This window comes from Trachymyrmex cornetzi, unplaced genomic scaffold (genome assembly GCF_001594075.2).
Source record: "Trachymyrmex cornetzi isolate Tcor2-1 unplaced genomic scaffold, Tcor1.1 scaffold392, whole genome shotgun sequence".
In the NCBI taxonomy this organism is placed as follows: domain Eukaryota; kingdom Metazoa; phylum Arthropoda; class Insecta; order Hymenoptera; family Formicidae; genus Trachymyrmex; species Trachymyrmex cornetzi.
Window position 1 is genome coordinate 772397 of NW_017298663.1, and position 20413 is coordinate 792809.

Sequence of the window (20413 nt, forward strand, 5' to 3'; positions counted from 1 at the left end):
GCGCGACGAACATCGCGCTGGTGTGTCGGAGGCATAAGCGTGCCGTGTAGCAGAGGTCATAGACAGAGAGGTCGGAGACTCAGAGAAAGAAGGTTGCAAACTGTACACACCATGGGTGCATCCAGAAGCACGACCGCTCACTGAGCGCTCGGTGAGCTCTTGCATCTGATTGGCATATTCCATTAGATCGAAAAATATAGATCAAACAGATACGAGAGCTCAATGAGCGGTCGTGCTTCTGGATGCACGCACCTAATGTCATCCCTTCCACCATGGCGCAAACCGAAACGGAATGTGGCAGCACTGGAATTCGTATCACTGCAGACTGCTTCACTGCTCTAGTCTCACCAAATCAGTTTCACCATTCAGTCGCATTCAGTTCTGCGAGGCTCCTACGCATCTAATCACCGTATGTTATTATCGCAATTACGGCGAAGTGACATGTTACTGCGTGTTACCTCGATCACGCTTCGCCTGATGAAGCTTATCTCATTGCGATTTCCTTCATGTAGCATTTAACAACCGCAGGCATCCATGTCAATCGGTCACCTTCCGTGATTAAAATTCAATGTAGCGATAATTCATGTAAACGGTATTGAAGTTTACCCACTGTACAGAGAACGAAACGAGTTTTGGTCGAAACGAATAAAATTTGAGGTGATTTTTCGGAAATTCCGTCGCCTAGAATCGATGTCGAGGACTCATGAATTTCCGCGCTTCGTTGATTTGCTCGCGACGAGGAACATGATGACCCGTCTAGTTTTTTGCGTTGCAGAGTCCCCATCGGGGGTGGATTAACGTAGGAGATTCGGCCGCGTTCTTCCACTAGCGAAATCTCGCACAGGTAAGGGCCTAAGCACAAAAATGACTGTAACTGAATCGTGGAACGTAAGTCGTAGTTGTTGACCAAAACATTGTGTGTTGATCTACAGCTACAACTCATTTACGACCATCTTTGTGCTGAAGTCCTAGCTAACTCGTGTTTTAACGAATGAATGATACGCGCTTGTGAAAGAATCGACCGTTTACAATCGATTATTTAAATCGAGAAGAGGACGGAGAATTTGGAAGAGTGACATTCCTTTTGCAGCATACAGTGACATGACCGATTCCTATTGTGATATGTCGCGCGAGTGTGTAGTTTGATTCAATCGTTAACCATTATCAGAGTAGAAAATCTACCACATGCTTAAAGATGTGTCACATTTAAAAACAATACCAAAAAAGTAAAAATTTCATAAATTATTTTATTTTTACGTCTGAATATATGTGTAAAATTTGAGCACAATTCTCTTATAATTGTTTTAAAAGTTATTTAATTTTTTTGTTTGTTTTGATTTTTATGTATAATTGTAATAAATTTTTTAATATGTAAATTTTTAATGAGGAAGTAATATTAAGAATTTAATCAAATTTTGTTGAAATGTTGATCAAATACAATAATAAATATTTTGTGTAAAAATTTATTTTATAACTTTTTTTATTTACTCGTTAGTCGTTATTGGCTTAAGATTACAGAAAAATATGATCATTTTGCTATTATAAACCAAATTATTTGTTTTGTTTCTTGCAAATGTTTTAAAAACATGTTCATGTCTAATATTAAAATTGTCAAATGATATTGGCTAATATTAGCTTATTTTGGCTGATTGTTTGACTGATTGTTTCAGCTGATATTATTTAACCAACATATTTTTAATCATGAGCATCCAGAGGAGCATCTAAAATGGGGCATTTGTCTCCCCCCTGGGCTTGCTCTCTTCTGGGCAACAGGCGCATGTTGATGAGGGCAGGCTAGTGCTGAACTTGCTATGGTATCTTGTGGTAGTAATAAAAAATTTTAAAAAAAAAGCAATATTTTTTTCGACTTACACCTACCTTGTCGCGGTGGGAAAGTTTTTAACTGAAAGATGTATACTTTTATAATTGTATACATACACCCTGATAGCCAAATGAGTTCAAGGTGTCATGTTACTGTCAGTCGTAGTAGATGTCAACAAACTAGGGACAAGGTGCTTCCTCAGTATGTGTGAAATGTTGTCCTCACGTAAATTCTAAATCTGATAATATAACAAGTTGATAGCATCTTGATGGCATGTAAAATATACGTGCCATCAATTTGCCATTATGTTGCAGGTATGATAGTATATATAAAATGCGAGCTCATCGCGTGCTGTCATTTTGCCATCAATATAACCCATTATTAATTCTCAACGTTTACTATTGAAATTTTATGAACTGGTGATGTCTATTTGCCCCCATGTTGCTAACTCAGTTTGCACATAAGAGTTCTATATCAGCAATTGCCGCAACTTCACAACAACTCGTGCAGTACATTAGTTTGTCTAATGTGCTAAATCACGCTTGGTTATCTGGGTATATTTTAATTCTTGAAGTAATAATAATAATAAACGTGCGTGCGCGCGTGCGATTTGTGAATATAAATATGTAAAAAATGCACTAAAGACATTATTATTATTATTATTATTATTATTATTGGTATTACTATTATATTTTGGATAATGCCCTCCCTCTCCCCTTGAAAAAATCCTGCTGACGCCCGTGTCCTTAATTCTTCATTATTCGCATGGAACATTCAAGACACCTCCATCTTATAAATTCTCTAAATAGTCTAAATATATGGATGCTATTCGTACATATTATATTTAGATAAAATTCGTTTTACAATAAAAAAAGTTTTCTTTATTTTTATTTAAAGGATTTGTAGAATATTATTAATCTGACATAATTTCATAACATTGCACCTTATTGTGGTTCATTGTACGTATTTCGTTAAATTCTTTGTATAACTTTGTATAACTTATTAATTACATCACACTCATTAGATTGATATTTATCAGTTATGAATTTAGCCGCATTGTATACCAAGGAAGGCCTGAAACAGGGCTGAAAATTTATATTATTAATTATTATCTCTTTTGATAAAGTTTGAGAGATGTATTTATTGTTAACAAACTGAATTACACACATGCTACCATCCGGCTCTTATTGGCAATTTTAATTTTTGTTAAATTTATTCTATATTTAGAGTCTATATATCTCTATTATTATTATCAATCTTTATTTAATTGTAAATCATCAAAGAGAATAACGAAAATTGCAATATATGATCTATTCTTTCTAGGCCAGCACTGCCAGTGTCTAAAAATCTGTAATTCATATTACATACACTATAGATTTTTAGTACTGCTAATATATATCCGAGAGAACAATTAAAGTTCGTATTTATTTAAATTCATTTTTTTTCCAATATGAAGAGATAAGAAGGAAAAATGAATTATGGAAAAAGTTTTGCTAAAAAAATAGCCCTATAATATTGGAGCGTCACCTCACGCGAGTAACTACGTTAAAAAAAAAAAAAAACACGGTAATGTGAAATTAAATGCTTTCTCCGTGATATTTCTAACAAAGATTTTGATAGGAGAAATAAATCCAACGTTTAAATGTATCTAATCTGCTACTTTAGTAATTTGGCTTCTTTAAATTGCAGATGGCAGCGAGTGCACTCGAGGAGAAGATTAACAAGATAAGGCAACAAAATGAAGAAATTAGGAGGAGGCACGAGGTAAGAATTGAGCGATTCGAAGAATAACTGTTTTATATAGAAAATAATGAACTTTGTTGTGTAGGAAGTGGAGGAGGATAAGAAAAAGGCAGCTAAATTGAATGCGCTGGTGCAAATGGTACCATCTACAGATTGGCCGGAGAGGAAGGAGCCACCAGAATTTTCTAATCCACCTAGAACAAATAATAAATTAAAATCTGTCAAAGAACACCATGAACATCCTCAGTCAACAAGTGGTGAAGGACGAAAAATTCATACCTTTGCTCAGGTGCACAAAAATTATATTAAGAGAAATAAGATCTTGATTCGATAATATTTTAATTTAACAAAAATAAGCGAAGAAGGTCATATTTGCTCAAAGCAGATGTTGATGTTTAATAATATTTTTGTGTGAATCGATTCCAGTTCAACAAATGATAATGGCATAAAATATAGGAAGATCTAGGTTTGAATTTTGGCTGGGATTTTTTTTGCAATAAATTCTTTGTGGCGTGTTAAAATGCATTAGTATCAGTATTATTAAATTGCTTATTAATTTAACTTTTGATATTACATATTCTAGCTTCAGTTTAGGATTGTATTTCAAAACTGGCAATTATCAAATCGGCACGTAGTTTACTTGAACTGGATGTAAGATTTATGCAAAAATATTATTAAGCATCAAAATTTGCTTTGATCGAATATTGTTCGTTTACTTATGTTGAACATTTATCGATTGATGGTCACTTATTATTTTAATTTAATTTAATGAGATTTTTCTTGTTTAAAAGCTTAAATTTTTTTAAACTTTGATATTGAATATATTGAAATTCTCATCAATGTTTTAAATTTTAGGGACAAGGGCCTCCACCTGATCCTAAATATAACTTTCTTGCTGATGCTGAGAGAGAGGAAGGTGACAGAGAGAGTACAATGGACAACTCAAATAAAGGGCAGAAATATTCAAGAGGCATATTTAAGAAGAAACCAGGAGGAAAAGATGCAACGCAAAGAGTACATAAAACTTAAAACGAAATATCCTAAATATGCCTAGATACACTTTTGTTTTTTAAATGAGCTACTTCTTGAAAAGGATTGCAGAACGAATAGAGGATCACACAGGGATGAGCATCAGCCAGAATACGAAGCTTGGAGAGCTGAGAGAAATCGTATCGATGAGGATCGCATTAACAGACAGAGAACTGCGGAAGGTAATTGGCGTAGAGAATGGGATAATAACAAGGTGAGAACTTCGTAAAAGAGGAAATGCGTTGCCATATGATTGGTATAGATACGATAGATCACATAAATGCAATTGCAGGCGCACATTGTGGATGAAATGGCGAGAACTGAAACTAAATTAGGGGATAATATAAAAAAGGACTTCAAAGATTTTGATAAAAGATATCATGTTAATGGTGAGAACCATGGTGGAAAGATTACATGGTGTGCTCAGTTTAATCAAACCACGCCTACTTTTGCTCCGAGTCGTCTCTCAGTGCGCTGTCTACCAACTGTGAATCGCGAAACATGGGACGGTATTCATAGTCCGTTTTTATTTTAAACCATCTTAAATATAATGTCTTAAGATGTTTATTAATATCTTAAGACATTATATTTAAGATGTTTATTAACATCTTAAGACATTATATTTAAGATGGTTTAAAATAAAAACGGACTATGAATACCGTCCCATGTTTCGCGTTTCACAGTTATAGGCCTTGTGGAACGAGAAGCAGAGAAACGACAAAGAGCGCTAATTTTAGAGAGAGCTTGCAATCTGAGCACACCATGTAATCCTTCCACATGGTGAGAACTAATAGATCTTATATATAAATCTTATATATAAATACGAATTTTTTAAATCAAGGGAATTTCAAATTATGTTTTCATCATTGTATATATGTGTATATAATTGCTTATTCTATAGGAAACGATCATGTAAGCCATAATCGCGGTAGTCATCGTTCCTATCGGGGAAATTCGAGACATTTTCATAATAATTATGAAAATAGTTCTAACAGCATGCATCATCAAGTTGGGCATATTAAAAATCCTTCTGGTTCCGAAAAGAGAACTGTTGTTGCTACCGACAAAAATATAAAAATTACGTTAAATCAAGGAAATATGGCAAAAGGTCCAGTCATGAGTGTCAAAGGTATATTACAAACTACAGTGATATGTTCCTGAATATAAAAAGTATTTGAAATACTTTTTTACTATTATCATTAATAATTTCAGTAAATTCACCAAGTATTGCTGGAACAGGACGAGTCGGGCCGCGACAAAGAAGTCGCCTAACATACAGCAGTCATTCGGACGTTGAAATAACTTCCCCTGATACTGAATCCTTTTCACGTCCAAAGTCGTATGAAGATAGACCTAAAGGTATCTATTATGAAAATCTGCACAAATTCTCGAATTCTCGGAAGTCACAACTTTCACCAAAGAAAAAAGACTTCAGTAATAAATCTCCTTACTTTCGTAAGAAGGAAATTAGAAGAGAAGATGAGAGCCTTCAGCAATATCATGAAATAGAATCACCTCAGAAAGACCATAAAGAATTACAAAAGTTTTGTCAATCTAAATTTCAAAAGCATGAGGAAAACACTGCAGAGCCATTACAAGATATAACAACAGTAGATGAAAAAGAAAGCAATACAATTTTTTCTAGAGAATCTGATACGAATAATAGAGAAATAAACAATATAGATAATCAGATTTACGGTAATTTAAACTCACACATAAACGAAGGACGTGAAATTTATACAAACAAGGAAGATGAGGCTGATTTGCAAAACTTAGATTTACCTGCGATTGAGATTGATACAGAGATTGAAACATGTGAAAAAAATGGAAAAAGGGAAGATAAATTGGATGAGATGCAAAATGTTCAAGTAGTTGTGACATTCGAGTGTGAAAATACTAAAACAAAGTTAACTATATCGTCACTAGAAAATAATAATGATGAAAATGAGACTCAATATGTGGAAAACTCGTCATGTGATGTTAATAATACTAAGAAACCTATAATGAAAGATAAAGATTCAGAACGAACTAAAGAAATCTTAAAAGATAACTGTGATACTAAACAAATTAAAGATATGAGTGAGCAAGAAAACGGCATCAAACACGATGCAGAAAGCTTTCTAGAAGAAAAAGAAGTAAACAGTATTACCATTTTATCTTCAACTGATATAAATTATACAGAAAAACAGAGTGATAAATTAAAAAGTGACGACAAAATCTCAAAAGGAAAAGTAATTTTGGTCATAGAAGATAAAGTTGCCACAGATGAAAAAATTAACATTAGTTATAAACAGGATACAACAAAATGTATTAATGAAACTCAAGAATGCACAGGTAATAAAGAGAAAGAGAATAATGTTGCAAATAGCATTGTAGTTGATAAGATAGAATCTTTAAAAGAAAATTTACACATAGAAGAAAAGGCAACTTCAAATGACCAAAACTGAAAGATAATAAAGAGAAATATGAAATAAAAAAGTACGAAATGTTATAATATAACTGTAAGTTACCGAAAATGTGTGATAGGAGATAAAGCTTTTATAAATACTTGTTGAAAGCATGACATATATATATATATATATATATTTCAAAAGTTAATTTTTATGGCAATATGTGAGTTGAAAAAAATGGAGTTATTAGAATAGTTCCCAACAAGTTTTTATTTTTGGAACAAGTATTCGAGAATGGATATTGCTGCAAATTTTCGTCAAATGATGGTACATCGTAATTCTATTTTTTGTTCTATAATTTTACCACACACACACAAAGTGATTCAAAATACTGTAACAAGAAAGTTTTCGGAAAATTAAGTAAAAAAATTATTTGTAAATGTACAGAGGATTAAAGATCGACAAGCCAACTCATTTACATCTTATTTGTGGTGCAGCTACATACCTGCTCTTTATCAGACTCTACAATATATTCAAAGATACCAGAAGGTTTGCGAGTTATCGACGTGTTTTTATCCATTGCTAATGCCTTATAATTACATGGCGATAATCCGCAAACCTGGTATCTTCAAAGATAATATCAGTGAAAGCCTAAAAAGCATTATCTACCATATATTGTCTCTTAGAAGAAATATTTTGAAATTTGTTTTGGCTTATATTTTACGAAACTACGAAGTCTATTAAAGAATCAAAGGACCCCGCACAAAATTATTGGATTTTGACCCCGGTAAAATTTGCTAAAACTTTAGTATGTTGTAGTTCTTGATCGACTAATCAAAAGTGTTCATAGGTACAAAGCTTGAAAATGACTAGTTTTTTTTGTTATAGCCGTTTAAAGTTTTATTTTATTAATGTCTCAAAATCAGGTTTCTGTAATAAATCAACAGATTTTAGATAACAGTATGTGAACCATTTTCACCATTTTCAACCTTACTCCCCCCCCACGCTAAGAAAAATAATTAAACAAATAGGGCCCAAATTTAATTCCGAGGATTTTGTTACACTAAAGATGACCTAATCTTATAGTCGAAACGTCTGTAATTGGTGATTGATATATATATTATTTTTGGTTACACATGTACAATTGTGTCGACTCTCATTGGCTTTATATTCCTTTATTGATTTAATCTTTGGAGTCTTTTTTAATTTTAATTGTCATCTTAAGATGTCATAATTCGTATTAGCATCTTAAAATTTTATTTAAAATAGTCTTGAAATAAAAACGGACCATGAATATCGATTTATGAATCCAGTCGTAAGAAACATTCGACAAACGAGTTATCATAGTTCTATTATATCATTTTGTCTTTGTTTTACGTTTAATAAACGGTAAGCAAATGGAGTACTGATGGTCAGTGTGTTGGCCATCATTAAAACCTTGGCATATATGTAAGAAAAACTTGAGCAATAAGGAAATCAACATGTTGGATTCGCTACTGTCTACGTTAGTCTAAGGTTGTGTTTCAAAATTTACTGCCAGTACTAAAAATCTGTAGTTTACGTCACGTGCACTATAGATTTTCAATATTGTCAGTAAATTTATTTTATTTTTTTTTAAAGAAGTTTTTTTTAATTAAAATTAAATTAAAATTTTTTTAAATATATAATTTAAATTAAAAAAAAATTTTTTATATTTTTTTGCTACAAATGTTTCGAATCATTTTTTGATTAGTCAATTAGTGAAATTTTTTCTTCTGATTGGTCAGTCAAATGCTTCCGAAGCATTTGTAGCGCCAAATGGACCGCACCCTATGTCGCTTACCGTTAACGATTTGTAATTTTACCAAAGGTGACCACTGATGTAGACATATTACCATCACAAGAGATCGACGCATAATGTGATCGATACGCCCATGGTATAAATACAAAAGCATGTTAAAAACATGTTAACCTGTCAAAAACTGAGTTGAAAAGTCCTACCATTTTGCAATTTCCACAATTTTTTTTTTGGTTGCCCAATGAGCAAAATATCTAAAATCAACGTTCTTTCTTAAAGAATTCTTAAAGATATCTTAAAATTGGCTTATATATATATGTTGAGTTTAGATATTTTGCTATTGAGTTGAATCTCAATGGAACATGTTTGACAGCTATGATGAGACGTTGCAAGGACTGTGCTATCTGTACAGACATTTCCGATGATCACATCTATCAGAAGACCGACGAAGAATTAAATATTCTCCGTTAGTATCCTAGCCTGATTCCTTGGCTTACAGATCTTCTCGAATGTCGTCTTTCGTCCTTGCGACATAGCCCAGCCAATAGACGAGTCTGTCGGAGAGTGGGTTTAGTCTGTAGCGTATCGCTATGAAAACCTTTCGTGCATTTTCACGGTAATGCATTCATTATAGACTTTAATACCTGAGGTAATTATTTAGAATACCATACCTCACCTAAAATCTTAATAAAAATACACTCGTTCGACGCGTTTTCACTCAAAATGAAAGAATCTGGCAAAAAATGTAGCGGTCTGCCTCGTAAACCGAGATATTAAGGGGATCCTAAAGACGTCTGTATTACCGACTAAACACGTATAATTTTTGTATAACGAATACTCTTTTTCTCTTTCACGGATTCGAAAATCCATTTCCAGGATTAAAGTATACGCATTAATACGTGTTTGTGAAGTGAAGTCTACGCTGAGAATGATCAAAAATTTCAAAATCGATATATTTTTTACTATTGTTTAGTGTAACATGGCGCTTTTGCAGTCACGTCGTGATGGCAGGCTATGTTCGATTTTTGCTGTTTTTGTTGTTACTATTTGATATGATAAGTTGTGATAGCCTTGCCGCGTTTTCGCTGTCACATTGTAATATTGATTATGCTTGATTTCTACTATCTTTCTGCTGTCAATATTTGACGCTGCGCTTGGCTTAGCGCCGAGACACTACCAGTGTCTCCAGATATGGCAAACTCTATTCGATATTTGCTACATATTTGCTGCCACAATGTTGTAGCGTATAATGTTCGATCTTTGTGGCATTGCTATCGTCGTTTTATGTTGATAAATTGTGCTGGAGTGCCCTGTTTTACCAATGAAGTATGATTAATTTTCCTCAACTCGTTTCTTTTAATTGCACTTACCGATTGAAAAGTCCTTCTTTACAATTAAAGTATTGACAACGACACTGACTGCCAGCTACAATTTAATACGAAAAATGAAAGAAAATTAAAAATTGTACTTTTGTTACCGGCTCCTGCAGTCAACTCGTCACAATATATGCTGCATATAAAAGTTTCAGATTTTACCCGTTTAAAATAAGTAGCCAGCAGCCTACAGAAAACCTTGAAGAACAATACTATGCCTGTAGAAATGAGCTAGGAGCTTTAGTATAAGTAAAGCACTAGAAACGTAGGTATTCGCGTCCACCATTTTTATTCCTTTTCCCACTCATTGCTCTATTCCCATTCCATCACTGAACTGTGACGGGTCATTACAGGTTATGATTTTTATTTGCTGCTTGAAATTTTTGTAGCTCCTTTCATTCTTACAAGGTTTCCAACAGCTTAGGAGCTATAACTTATAACAACCTTAAGGACGATAACCTTCTCAATTCAGCGGCAGAGAGGGAACAAAGCAAGGAGTGGAGAAAGGAGTAAAAATGGCGAATAGGCGAATACTCACGTTTATAGTGCCTTAGTACAAGAGAAAAGAGTCACCAAAAATTTCGTTCGTATGCTACGAATAAAATTGACGTGAAACCATGAAACCCATGGTGGAAATATATAAGGTGAAGCACAATCTGATGGATGCGCAGTAGAGGAAAGTGCATATTCGGACATATTTGATTGGCTATTCCAGTATAACCTGCGCTATTATACGTAGGAAAGTGCATATTCGGACATATTTGATTGGTTATTTCCAGTATTGCTACCGCTATTATGCGTAATGTTTCACCTTATATATTTCCACCATGATGAAACCGAGCAGTATTTTAGTTGATCTCTTTCTAAGAGATGGCGTTGCAATATGTTAGATAAGGACAGATGAATGCATTTAAGCGAGATACAACGATATATAATAAGTATAAGAGTTGAATGAAAGATGTCACTATCGAATTTGGAATTTAAAAAAATCTGTACTATCGACTTCGATCAAGTTTGGTCGTCGATCCAGCATCCCCTTAATCAGGAAGTAGCAGATGAAATTCTGCTGCAACGCGTTATGATTGAGTTAGTTTGCTGGCATACTGCTAGCGCACTGCTATCTGGGTACATATACGTATACAATATGTATTAATTAACGAAATATTTATTTAACTTATCCCTCATTTTTCCTCCTTACACAAATATATGAATAAGCAAGAAAAATTTATTAATTTCGTATCAAAAACGAATTCTTGTGGATAATTATTCTAATAAAGAAACGTGTTTATATCATATTGCGAGTGAAGTACAAATAAAGAATACATCCGTAAAATTTTGTCAATATATTATCATCCCTTGTACTCATACGGATAATGTATTTTTATATTTTTCATAATACGGAGGCCGCTTTACATCATTTTTATAACGTTTATAGATATATTCTGTCTACACAACATCAAAGAGATTTACTCTCCTTAAAACGCCGCAAAGTATGAATATTTCTGCAAAAGCGCTTTAGAAGCCTTGTTCGTCTCCGTCCGTATTAATTTTCGAGGTGTCTCATCATTATAACTTCAATAATTTAAGTTGAAACAACCATCTCTCTAAATTCACTCGACGGATTTTACGTGGCATTCTATTTTTCTTTGAAGTCTGATTAGAGAGAGACCGTTCTAGAAGACATTGTTGGAAGACTTGTTTGACGATATATCAAAAAGCGAAATTAAAATTTACAAGGCGAGTCATTTACAATGACTCACAATCATCGTCCGATAATCACAAAGAGAAGATCCCAACACAATTCTCACTCAATCATCTTTGATAATTATTATTGATACAAAGAAGTAAGATGATCCTTCGTTAACAATCTAAATTGATTTCATGAACAGCATGATTTTACTTACATTTTGTGTCATTGATATATTCATCGATATGAAACATCAATTATGCATGATCATAGCTTGTAAGTTAACTCTTAACATCTATAGTTCTCCAATATAACGCTTAATATTATTCGACAAAGATCTTTGCTCAATAAAGTAGTAATACATTGTTATCATAGTGCGTGATACTGTTATTAGTTTTATTAATATTAGCGTTCTGGAAGACATATTATTGGAAGACTCGTTTCGCGATTATTAATGCGTTTTAATTAGTCTGAGAATTTTTCATGTCTGCAGAATGCTCGCGATATGACTTCAAGAAAAAAAAGCGAAACGATTAACGCGATCGAAAGCATCCCTCAAGTATTTTATAAAGAATACTTTTTTATAGAAGATTTTTACTATTTTTTTACGAAAGGTTTTATAAAATCCAAAAGCTTGTAAATCCAAATACATAATCAATAATTCCATAAGTTTGTAATCTATGAATCTAAAAAATTTAGAAAAATTTCGAAATTGATATATAAAAAGAATTTTAGAAAAGATGTAGACTTTCTCCAGGTATTTCCGAAAAGTGTTTCAATTTGTATAAAAAAGAAATATTCTAAAAAGTTATAAAATTATGTAAAATTTTTGAAAAATTATTAAATTTATATATAGAAATTCTGAAAAATTATAAGAAAAACTTTCACTAAAGATATCACTAAACGTGATCATTTCAAGAAAATCTATGCGTACTCCAAAAGCTCAAAAGTGTACAAAAGACCCCGCACTAATAACGCAAAATAATGAAAAAAGTGATTTCAGTCGAATAATAAACTGCGATATTTTGTGGATTATGCGATGTTGATTAAAAGATTCCGTAGAAGACAAAACCATAAAAAAGACAAATTTTATTTTAGCTCTATTTGAAAGTTGCTATTTTGGGTATAATCAGACTGAAATGTATGTTTATCTACTAAATTCATCTACTAAACTTTATCTATTGTGTTCATTTTTTATAACTATATCTTAATAAACAATATTAAGAATCTTTATTTTAGACCGCATATGTGAAAACACAATCAATACTAGAAATTAAATGCCTCTAACGGTCAAAGCTGGATCTTTAATGTTCCATTATGGAACCTCAGTAGTCTAAAGGCTAAGGACACTCATACAGAATACAAGAGATCCGGGTTCGACTCCCGGCTGAGGTAATATTTTTCGCAATAAATTTTTACAGTTTTTCAGTATATTAACGTCTTTCTAATATGATGCTTGATTGAGCATCAAATTTTATTATTTAAAAAAATTGTTTGTCAATTTAATTTAATTCGTGATATTATCACAGCAGTTTAATTGCGTTTATAAGTCGGAAAACCCGGAAAACCAATTCGGCGCGCAGTTCGAGTGGCTACGAATATGGTATATATACATGTACAGGGTGTTACAGATACATACTAGGCAGTACGACGGGTTGCGCGGCAAACTTTGCATGGCCAAGCGTGGTTTAATAGACAATGACAGTGACTTTATAACATAAACTTTGTAGTATAAAACTTTATAATGTATAAAGTCACTGTCATTGTCTATTAAACCACGCTTGGCCATGCAAAGTTTGTCGCACAACCCGCCGTACTGCCTAGTATGTATCTGTAACACCCTGTACATACATATATAGTGTATATGTCGCAGCCTTTTTGCGAAATTAGCCTTTTCATGAAAAGGCTAGCCTTTACGCAAAACGGAGCTTTTTTGCGAAATCAACGATAGTTCCTCAATTAGGCTGACGCACTTAGGCTTTTCGTGAAAAGGCTAACTCACATCAGCCTTATTGGTTAATGATATACGTTCTGCAAAAAGACTAACGAAACGTCTAGCCTTTTTGCGTAAATCCTAGATTCTAGGCTTTACGTAAAAAAGCTAGATGTTTCATTAGCCTTTTTGTAAAAAGTGTATTATTAACCAATCTAGGCCCTAGAACAATAATAGTAACTATTCAATAAAAGCAAATTTGGTAATTCTTCAGAAGAGCTTCCTCACCTCCGATTTCAATGAAATTAGGTTCATTCGACGCGTTTTTGCGTAAAATGAAAAAATCTGGCAGAAAAATGTCCGGGACTGCCCTGCTAAGCGAGAAACTTTCACTTTAGTGAAAGTTTTTTAATCAAGAAGGCAAGAGACAAACAGCAAGAAACAGGAAACAAAAAGCACGTTGTAGAACAACCATAATTGAGGAACGATCGTTGATTTCGCAAAAAGGCGCCGTTTTGCATAAAGACTAGCTTTTTCGTAAAAAAGCTAATTTCGCGAAAAGGCTGCGATATATATATATATATATATACATAATTCACATTGAATATGTAGTCAACATGTAAAAATTATTTAAGCATTAAAGGTCCAGTTTCGACCGTTATAGGCATTTAATTTCTCGTATTGATTATATCTTAATACTTTTATGTATAAAATAAAAATGAGATGAATCAATTGATATAAAAAAAACACTAGTTGTTTAAAAAAACATACATAGTATTTGCAAGTATGCATATTGCAAATTGCATTTTTTTAAATAATGATAAAAGTGGAATAAAGATGTATGTTAAATTAAATACTAAAGAACTCCTACTAATTTAAACAAACAATTTAATTTTTTTTTTATTTTCTTTAAATAACTTATGTGTTTTTTTACATCAATTTATTCGTCTCATTATCCTGTACATAAAAGTATAAGGTACAATTACCAAAAAATGAATAGTTTAGATAAAAATACTTTTTACTCAAGATAGTGACTTTCAAATGATACTAAAGTAAAATTTATCGATTTTTATGGTTTTGTCTAAGAAAACTTTCAATTGCATCTTATACTTTTAATTTAGAAAATATTACAGTTTCAGCCGATTTGACTAAAACCACATTTTTCATATGATTAGTACGGTATCCTTTAATAATTTGTTGAAGAATCTAGTGGTGCTAATCGTAGTAATCGTATAGAATAAATTTCACAAAATATATATAAAAATGCTTTTCAAATCATCACGGCATTCTGCAGTTTCATGGAACGACTACATTATCTATATTTCTTAAACTAATGATTTTCTATACAATCTTGGAAGACGTTGGATTATACAACTAATTGTACTCAATTGTACATAACTGTTCGCGCATTGCTTTGCGTCTCGTTTGTACGACGATAAGACGGCATGGTGGGTCATTCCAAAGTTATTCGGCAGAATGATCATCGACTAACGGATATCGCTAACATAGCTTGATGAGGTCGCTGTGCGTTGCGATATACAATTCAACGCATCGTATGAAAATTATACGTATGTGTGTGTGTGTGTGTGTGTATGTGTGTGTGTAGAGGGTATCCCGCAATTTTTTACCAAGCGCTTTTGTGTAGATAGAGCGGACTAAACTGAGTTGAAAAGTCCTCTACCATTTTGCAATTTTCGCAATGATTAACGAGATATTAATTACTAAAAATTGCCGAATATTGATTTTCAATAATTTTTTATTCAAATACTATCAACTTTACAGAAAAACAGCAAGAGACAAAAATTGTTTATTTTTTTTCATAGAATTCTAAGAATTTTTTCAGAATTTTTTAATACCGCATTTTCTCATGTTGGTAAAAATAGTTGCCAATAAAAAAATGCAGTACTAAAAAGTAAATAAAAGATTCTGAAGAAATTCTTAGAACTCTATAAGAAGAAAGTAAACAATTTTTGTCTCTCGCTTTTTCTGTAAAATTGATAGTACTCGAGTAAAAAATTATTAAATACGAATATTCAGCGATTTTTAGTTATTAATATCTTGTTAACTATATTGCGAAAATTGCAAAATGGTAAAGGACTTTTCGACTGAGTTTAGTCTGAACTATCACGCACGAGATATTTGATGGTTATTCTGGGACACCCTGTATACAAGGGTGGGTCATTTTAAATGATACACTGAAATATCTCGAAAAATATAAAAGATACAAAAAAATGTTTTATACAAAATTAAAGATAAGAATGTAAGGAGAACTAGAAGTCAGTGCGATACTTGGTGCGCAAGTATAACAATGGATATGTTTAAAAGTTCATTTTTAATATAACAGAATATGATGTCCGTATAAAAGTAGATCCACAACCTTGCTTTAAGAAGCCTTAAGTCATAAGTCGAAAGAGATTAAGTAACAATAATTTTTGTTTTTAAACTGTTTTTGCACATTCTTTAAGCTTTAACCGTAAGACTTAAACGTATTGAGCAAAACCCAATTTTTACGGCCTAAAGGCATAAGTTCTGTGGCCGATATATCACTTACAACTTACGTCTTACGGCTTACAGTCTTTTAAAATAAGGATTTAAAAGATATAAATTGTGGACCTATCCTAATATCCTTACGCGTTTCGACTTATTTCAAGTCATTTTCAACGGAATTAATATAATACTATCCTGTACAAGTAGTGCATCAACCATGGTACCAACCATCCAACATATCAAAAAGATTCCTTAGATTCATCCCAGTTTACTGGCCAGAAAGAAACAAGCAATTCTTATGAAGTGAAGCGAATTGATGCACATACACATGCAGTAGTCAACCAATTGAATATAAAACTTATTTGAGTAATATGATAAAATAATAAGAGTGATGCAAATACATTTTTTCGTCAAATGAGTAGGTCGAACTGTGACAGTTATTCACTCTTCGGTTACACAGAGACAAATAACTCACAATTTTATACAAAAGTTGCTCAGTTACTGCAGGGAAAGAAAGTGCATGGTGACTTTGGTTAATCTAGAGACGATGTTCTTAAAGTCGGGTCAAGGATACCTACAATTTTTTTAACGAAAACCTCGATTTTTTTATTTCATATTCATATATGTCAAGATCTTTTCAAAACGCTACGCTATAAAATATATTTTCTCTGAGAACTTTACAAGTTATGGGGTTTGAAGGTTAATAAATCAACATTGGAAGTTCCGTTTGACCACATTAATATTGATCACCCGCCAAACAGTTGTTATAACTGGTGTCATTTTAAATGAAAACTCCTATTTTTTACTCCAAAAATAAAAAGATCAGAAAATTCTACGTTCAGATACGCTATCACGTATTCAAATTCAGTCCAAGGATTATTACAAGGTCAACTTGATTTTTTTAACGAAAATCTCAAACTTTAATTAATTTAAGTAAAATAAAAAGAGCATTTAAATTTATTTCGGGATTTAACCCTTAAGTGGCACCCGTAAACGGCACACTGGTGCGAATTGGGATTTTGTGATTTCATTCATTTATTTAACAATGATAATATTCTTCAAAAAATACTTTCAAAACCATACTTTCTTAGGATAGAATTCCTCAACAAAGCGTTTGATGCAACTCAAATTTAGTTAAATTGTTATTAAGTTCTAAAAAAATTGTTATTAAAAAAAGATCTTTTTGAAAAATGCCAATGTTTTAAAATTTTTGCTGATGCGAATTCGCACCAATGTGTCGTGTCGTTTAAGGGTTAAAGTTTGAGATTAAAAAATTTTAGGTAATCTTGACCTGACTTTAAGGACATCTTCTAGGTTAACCAAAGTCACCACTTTCTTTCCCTCTAGTAACTGAGTAACTTTTGTATAAGACATTTTTCCGTATCTTTTATATTTTTCGAGATATTTCAGTGTATCATTTAAAATGACTCACCCTGTGTGTATATATTATACATATATGTATATATACGTAGATATATAGTACCAAAACTGCTACAACGGTTTTAGCATATGAAAACGAATTGAAAATGTCTAATAAACATATGTCCGATTCCGAACGGTTTCGGAGTTAGGGGGTATTGAAGTAAGAGGACATGAATCGTGATAAATGTTGTTTAATGTTCGTGATTCTATTTAACGTTTTACAAAAGATGTTCAAGAATTCCTCCATTCTTCGACACAGTTTCTAGTACGAATTAATAAATTGTTTCGGACTTGATGACAAATATTTGGAGTTTCGCGGATGATATCGGCAGTGTTAAGTATCAGTTGCCATAATTGTTCTGTATTCTGAATTTCATTTTAGTAAACTAGATCTTTCATTCGTCCCCCCCTCAAAAAAAATCCAATGATGTGAGGTTGGGACTTCTTGCTGGCCATTTAATAGAAGCGTCCTGGCCTTTTCCAATCCAATGAGGATAGTGATCATGGAGAAACGTTCGCACAGGAAGTCATCCTTAACGTGTATTTATTTACATTTTGGGAACGAATGTCCTAGTGAAAGTTTTATCAGAAAAGTCTATCAGAAAAAGATTCAGAATTCGGAATAACAGAATAACGAACATTAAACAACATTTACTATGATTCATGTTTTCTTACTTCAATATCCAGTAATTCTATAACCATTTAAAATCGGATATATTATATTTATTAAACATTTTCGAATTGTTTTTGTTTGCTAAAACCGCTGTAGCAGTTTTGGCACTATATACAGAAACACCCTGTATTAGGGCAGTCAAATAAAATGTTATAGATGAAAAATTCATTAAAATCAACTAACATGTTGATAATCGCTATGGTTGGCAAGGCACTGGTTCTATTATTATTAAAAAACCAAACAATATATAGGATACCCTGTTTATAAAACTCTTTAGTTTGGGATTGTATCCACTCGCAAGTAGTCTCCTGCACTGTTGCGTCCGATGGAAATTTCCTGCCTTTCAGATTCTTCTTTAAGTAATAATAATAAAAAGAGCTCTAAATAAACAATATTAACATAAATATAAAACTCACGCAAATAAGAGCTAGAACACAGTTATTATTTGTGTGTGATTATACAAAATTCTTTTCTTCTTTAAGTCTTCAAAGATGTAAAAATCACGTGGCGACAAATCTAGGCTGTAGGCCGGGTGCTCCAATTTTCCCACCGAAATTGTGTCGCTATGAAATTTCTACATTTTTAAAGACTTGTACCCCGATTTGTTATTTTCAACAGTTTTAACAACATTCGATATCGTTATGTTGTCGTTGCGCAGATATTATATATAGTAAAAAAGCTGTGCAACGATAATGTAACGTTACCGAATTATCGTTAAGAGTTACAGAATCGGAGTACTGAAGAAAAATCTGAAAGGCAGGAAATTTCTATCAGAACACAGTAGTACAGGAGGTTTGCGAGTGAGTTCAATCTCAGCCTAAAGAATTTGATGAACAGAGCATCCGTCATCTGGTTTCACAATAAAAAGTGCTTTGCCAATCATGGTAATTAACATATTAGTTGATTTCAATGTTCGATTTTTTCATCCGCTATGTTTCATATGACTGCCCTAGCATATAACTTCGCAGTGATATAATTATAAAATCCAGAAAACTGTAACAGTAATCAACTACTAGTTAGGCTACGCTCTGCAGCATAGTGGAAGACATTGTTATCTTTATTGTCACGTTCAATGCGCTTGAATCTCTTATTTTATCTAAAGATTTCCAAATACAAGGTAAATCGGGGGATTAATCTTTTATGTTATATGTAGAAACGCGATTCGCAATCCTGGTCAACATGTAAAATGTACAACGGAATTTTGAATGCTCTTTAGCGAGCCATTTTTTCTTCTGGAAAAAATATTACAATTAGTAGCTTTAGAAAACAGTTATGTTTTCGTCTTTTGATTCTCACATTTCTATTCTAAACATCCCTTGCTATCATAATTAGGAAAATTGCATGATGTGTTGTACATTGCCCCTGAAATCATTAATTCTTAATGATTTAAGTGTAAATTTAATGTAAAGAACTAAACATGCCATTACGAATACAAGCATAAATCTTGCGTTAGATTTCTATCAATATTATTATTCTGGAAGACATTATTGTTCTGGAAGACTCGTTTTAAGATTATTAAAGTGTGTTTTTACACGAATGGATGATGATACTCTTGCATTTTAATTATTTTATCGGATAAAAATTATTTTAAAGAAACATAACTGCGAATAACGTCGCAGTTTTACTCCGCAAAAATAATAAATGTTAGAATGATATATAACAAAAAATCGAATTACACAAACGCAAATTGTCATAGGAGAATTATCGCTTTTAAGCACAGGAAATATTTGATTCTCGATTCACAGATATATTTCAAAATTAGAGGCATTTCGTTATAAGGAATTATATAAAATTGCATTCATATATTAAAAAATTTTACAATAATATGTTTTAAGCCTGTCAGATAGTGACTCGCGAGCCCGCTGCGCCGTCAAACGCTTGCCCTTCCAACACGACCTGCCGGCCGATTTCAGAGACGGCTGTCAGTCGGCTCTACTCCTCATAGTAAACTATAGGAAACTTCGATTTTTTCTTCTTTGCTACATTACGTCATATAGTAAAGAAGAAAAAGTCGAAGTTTCCAACAGTTTACTATGAAGAGCCTACATCGCGATGGCTGACAATCGTCCCTGAAATC

The 20413-nt window shown here is 32.6% G+C and overlaps 1 protein-coding gene across 7 annotated transcripts; it reads left to right on the plus strand.

Annotated features, from left to right (window-relative positions):
* Nucleotides 1-253: 253 nt before the first annotated feature.
* On the plus strand, nucleotides 254-7863 carry LOC108764111 (myb-like protein X). 7 transcript variants are annotated; one of them, XM_018512157.1, is made up of 9 exons: nucleotides 384-409; nucleotides 1671-1814; nucleotides 3512-3586; nucleotides 3651-3854; nucleotides 4421-4579; nucleotides 4659-4808; nucleotides 4887-4983; nucleotides 5496-5723; nucleotides 5807-7863. In XM_018512157.1, the coding sequence occupies exons 2-9, from the start codon at nucleotides 1812-1814 to the stop codon at nucleotides 7039-7041; spliced, it is 2151 nt and encodes a 716-aa protein (XP_018367659.1). In that variant the 5' UTR covers nucleotides 384-409; nucleotides 1671-1811; the 3' UTR covers nucleotides 7042-7863. The 7 variants fall into 7 exon arrangements, with proteins under 7 accessions (XP_018367657.1, XP_018367659.1, XP_018367662.1 ...); XM_018512156.1 differs by lacking the exon at nucleotides 384-409 and adding an exon at nucleotides 1023-1226; XM_018512155.1 differs by lacking the exon at nucleotides 1671-1814 and having other exon boundaries at nucleotides 254-409.
* Nucleotides 7864-20413: the final 12550 nt, after the last annotated feature.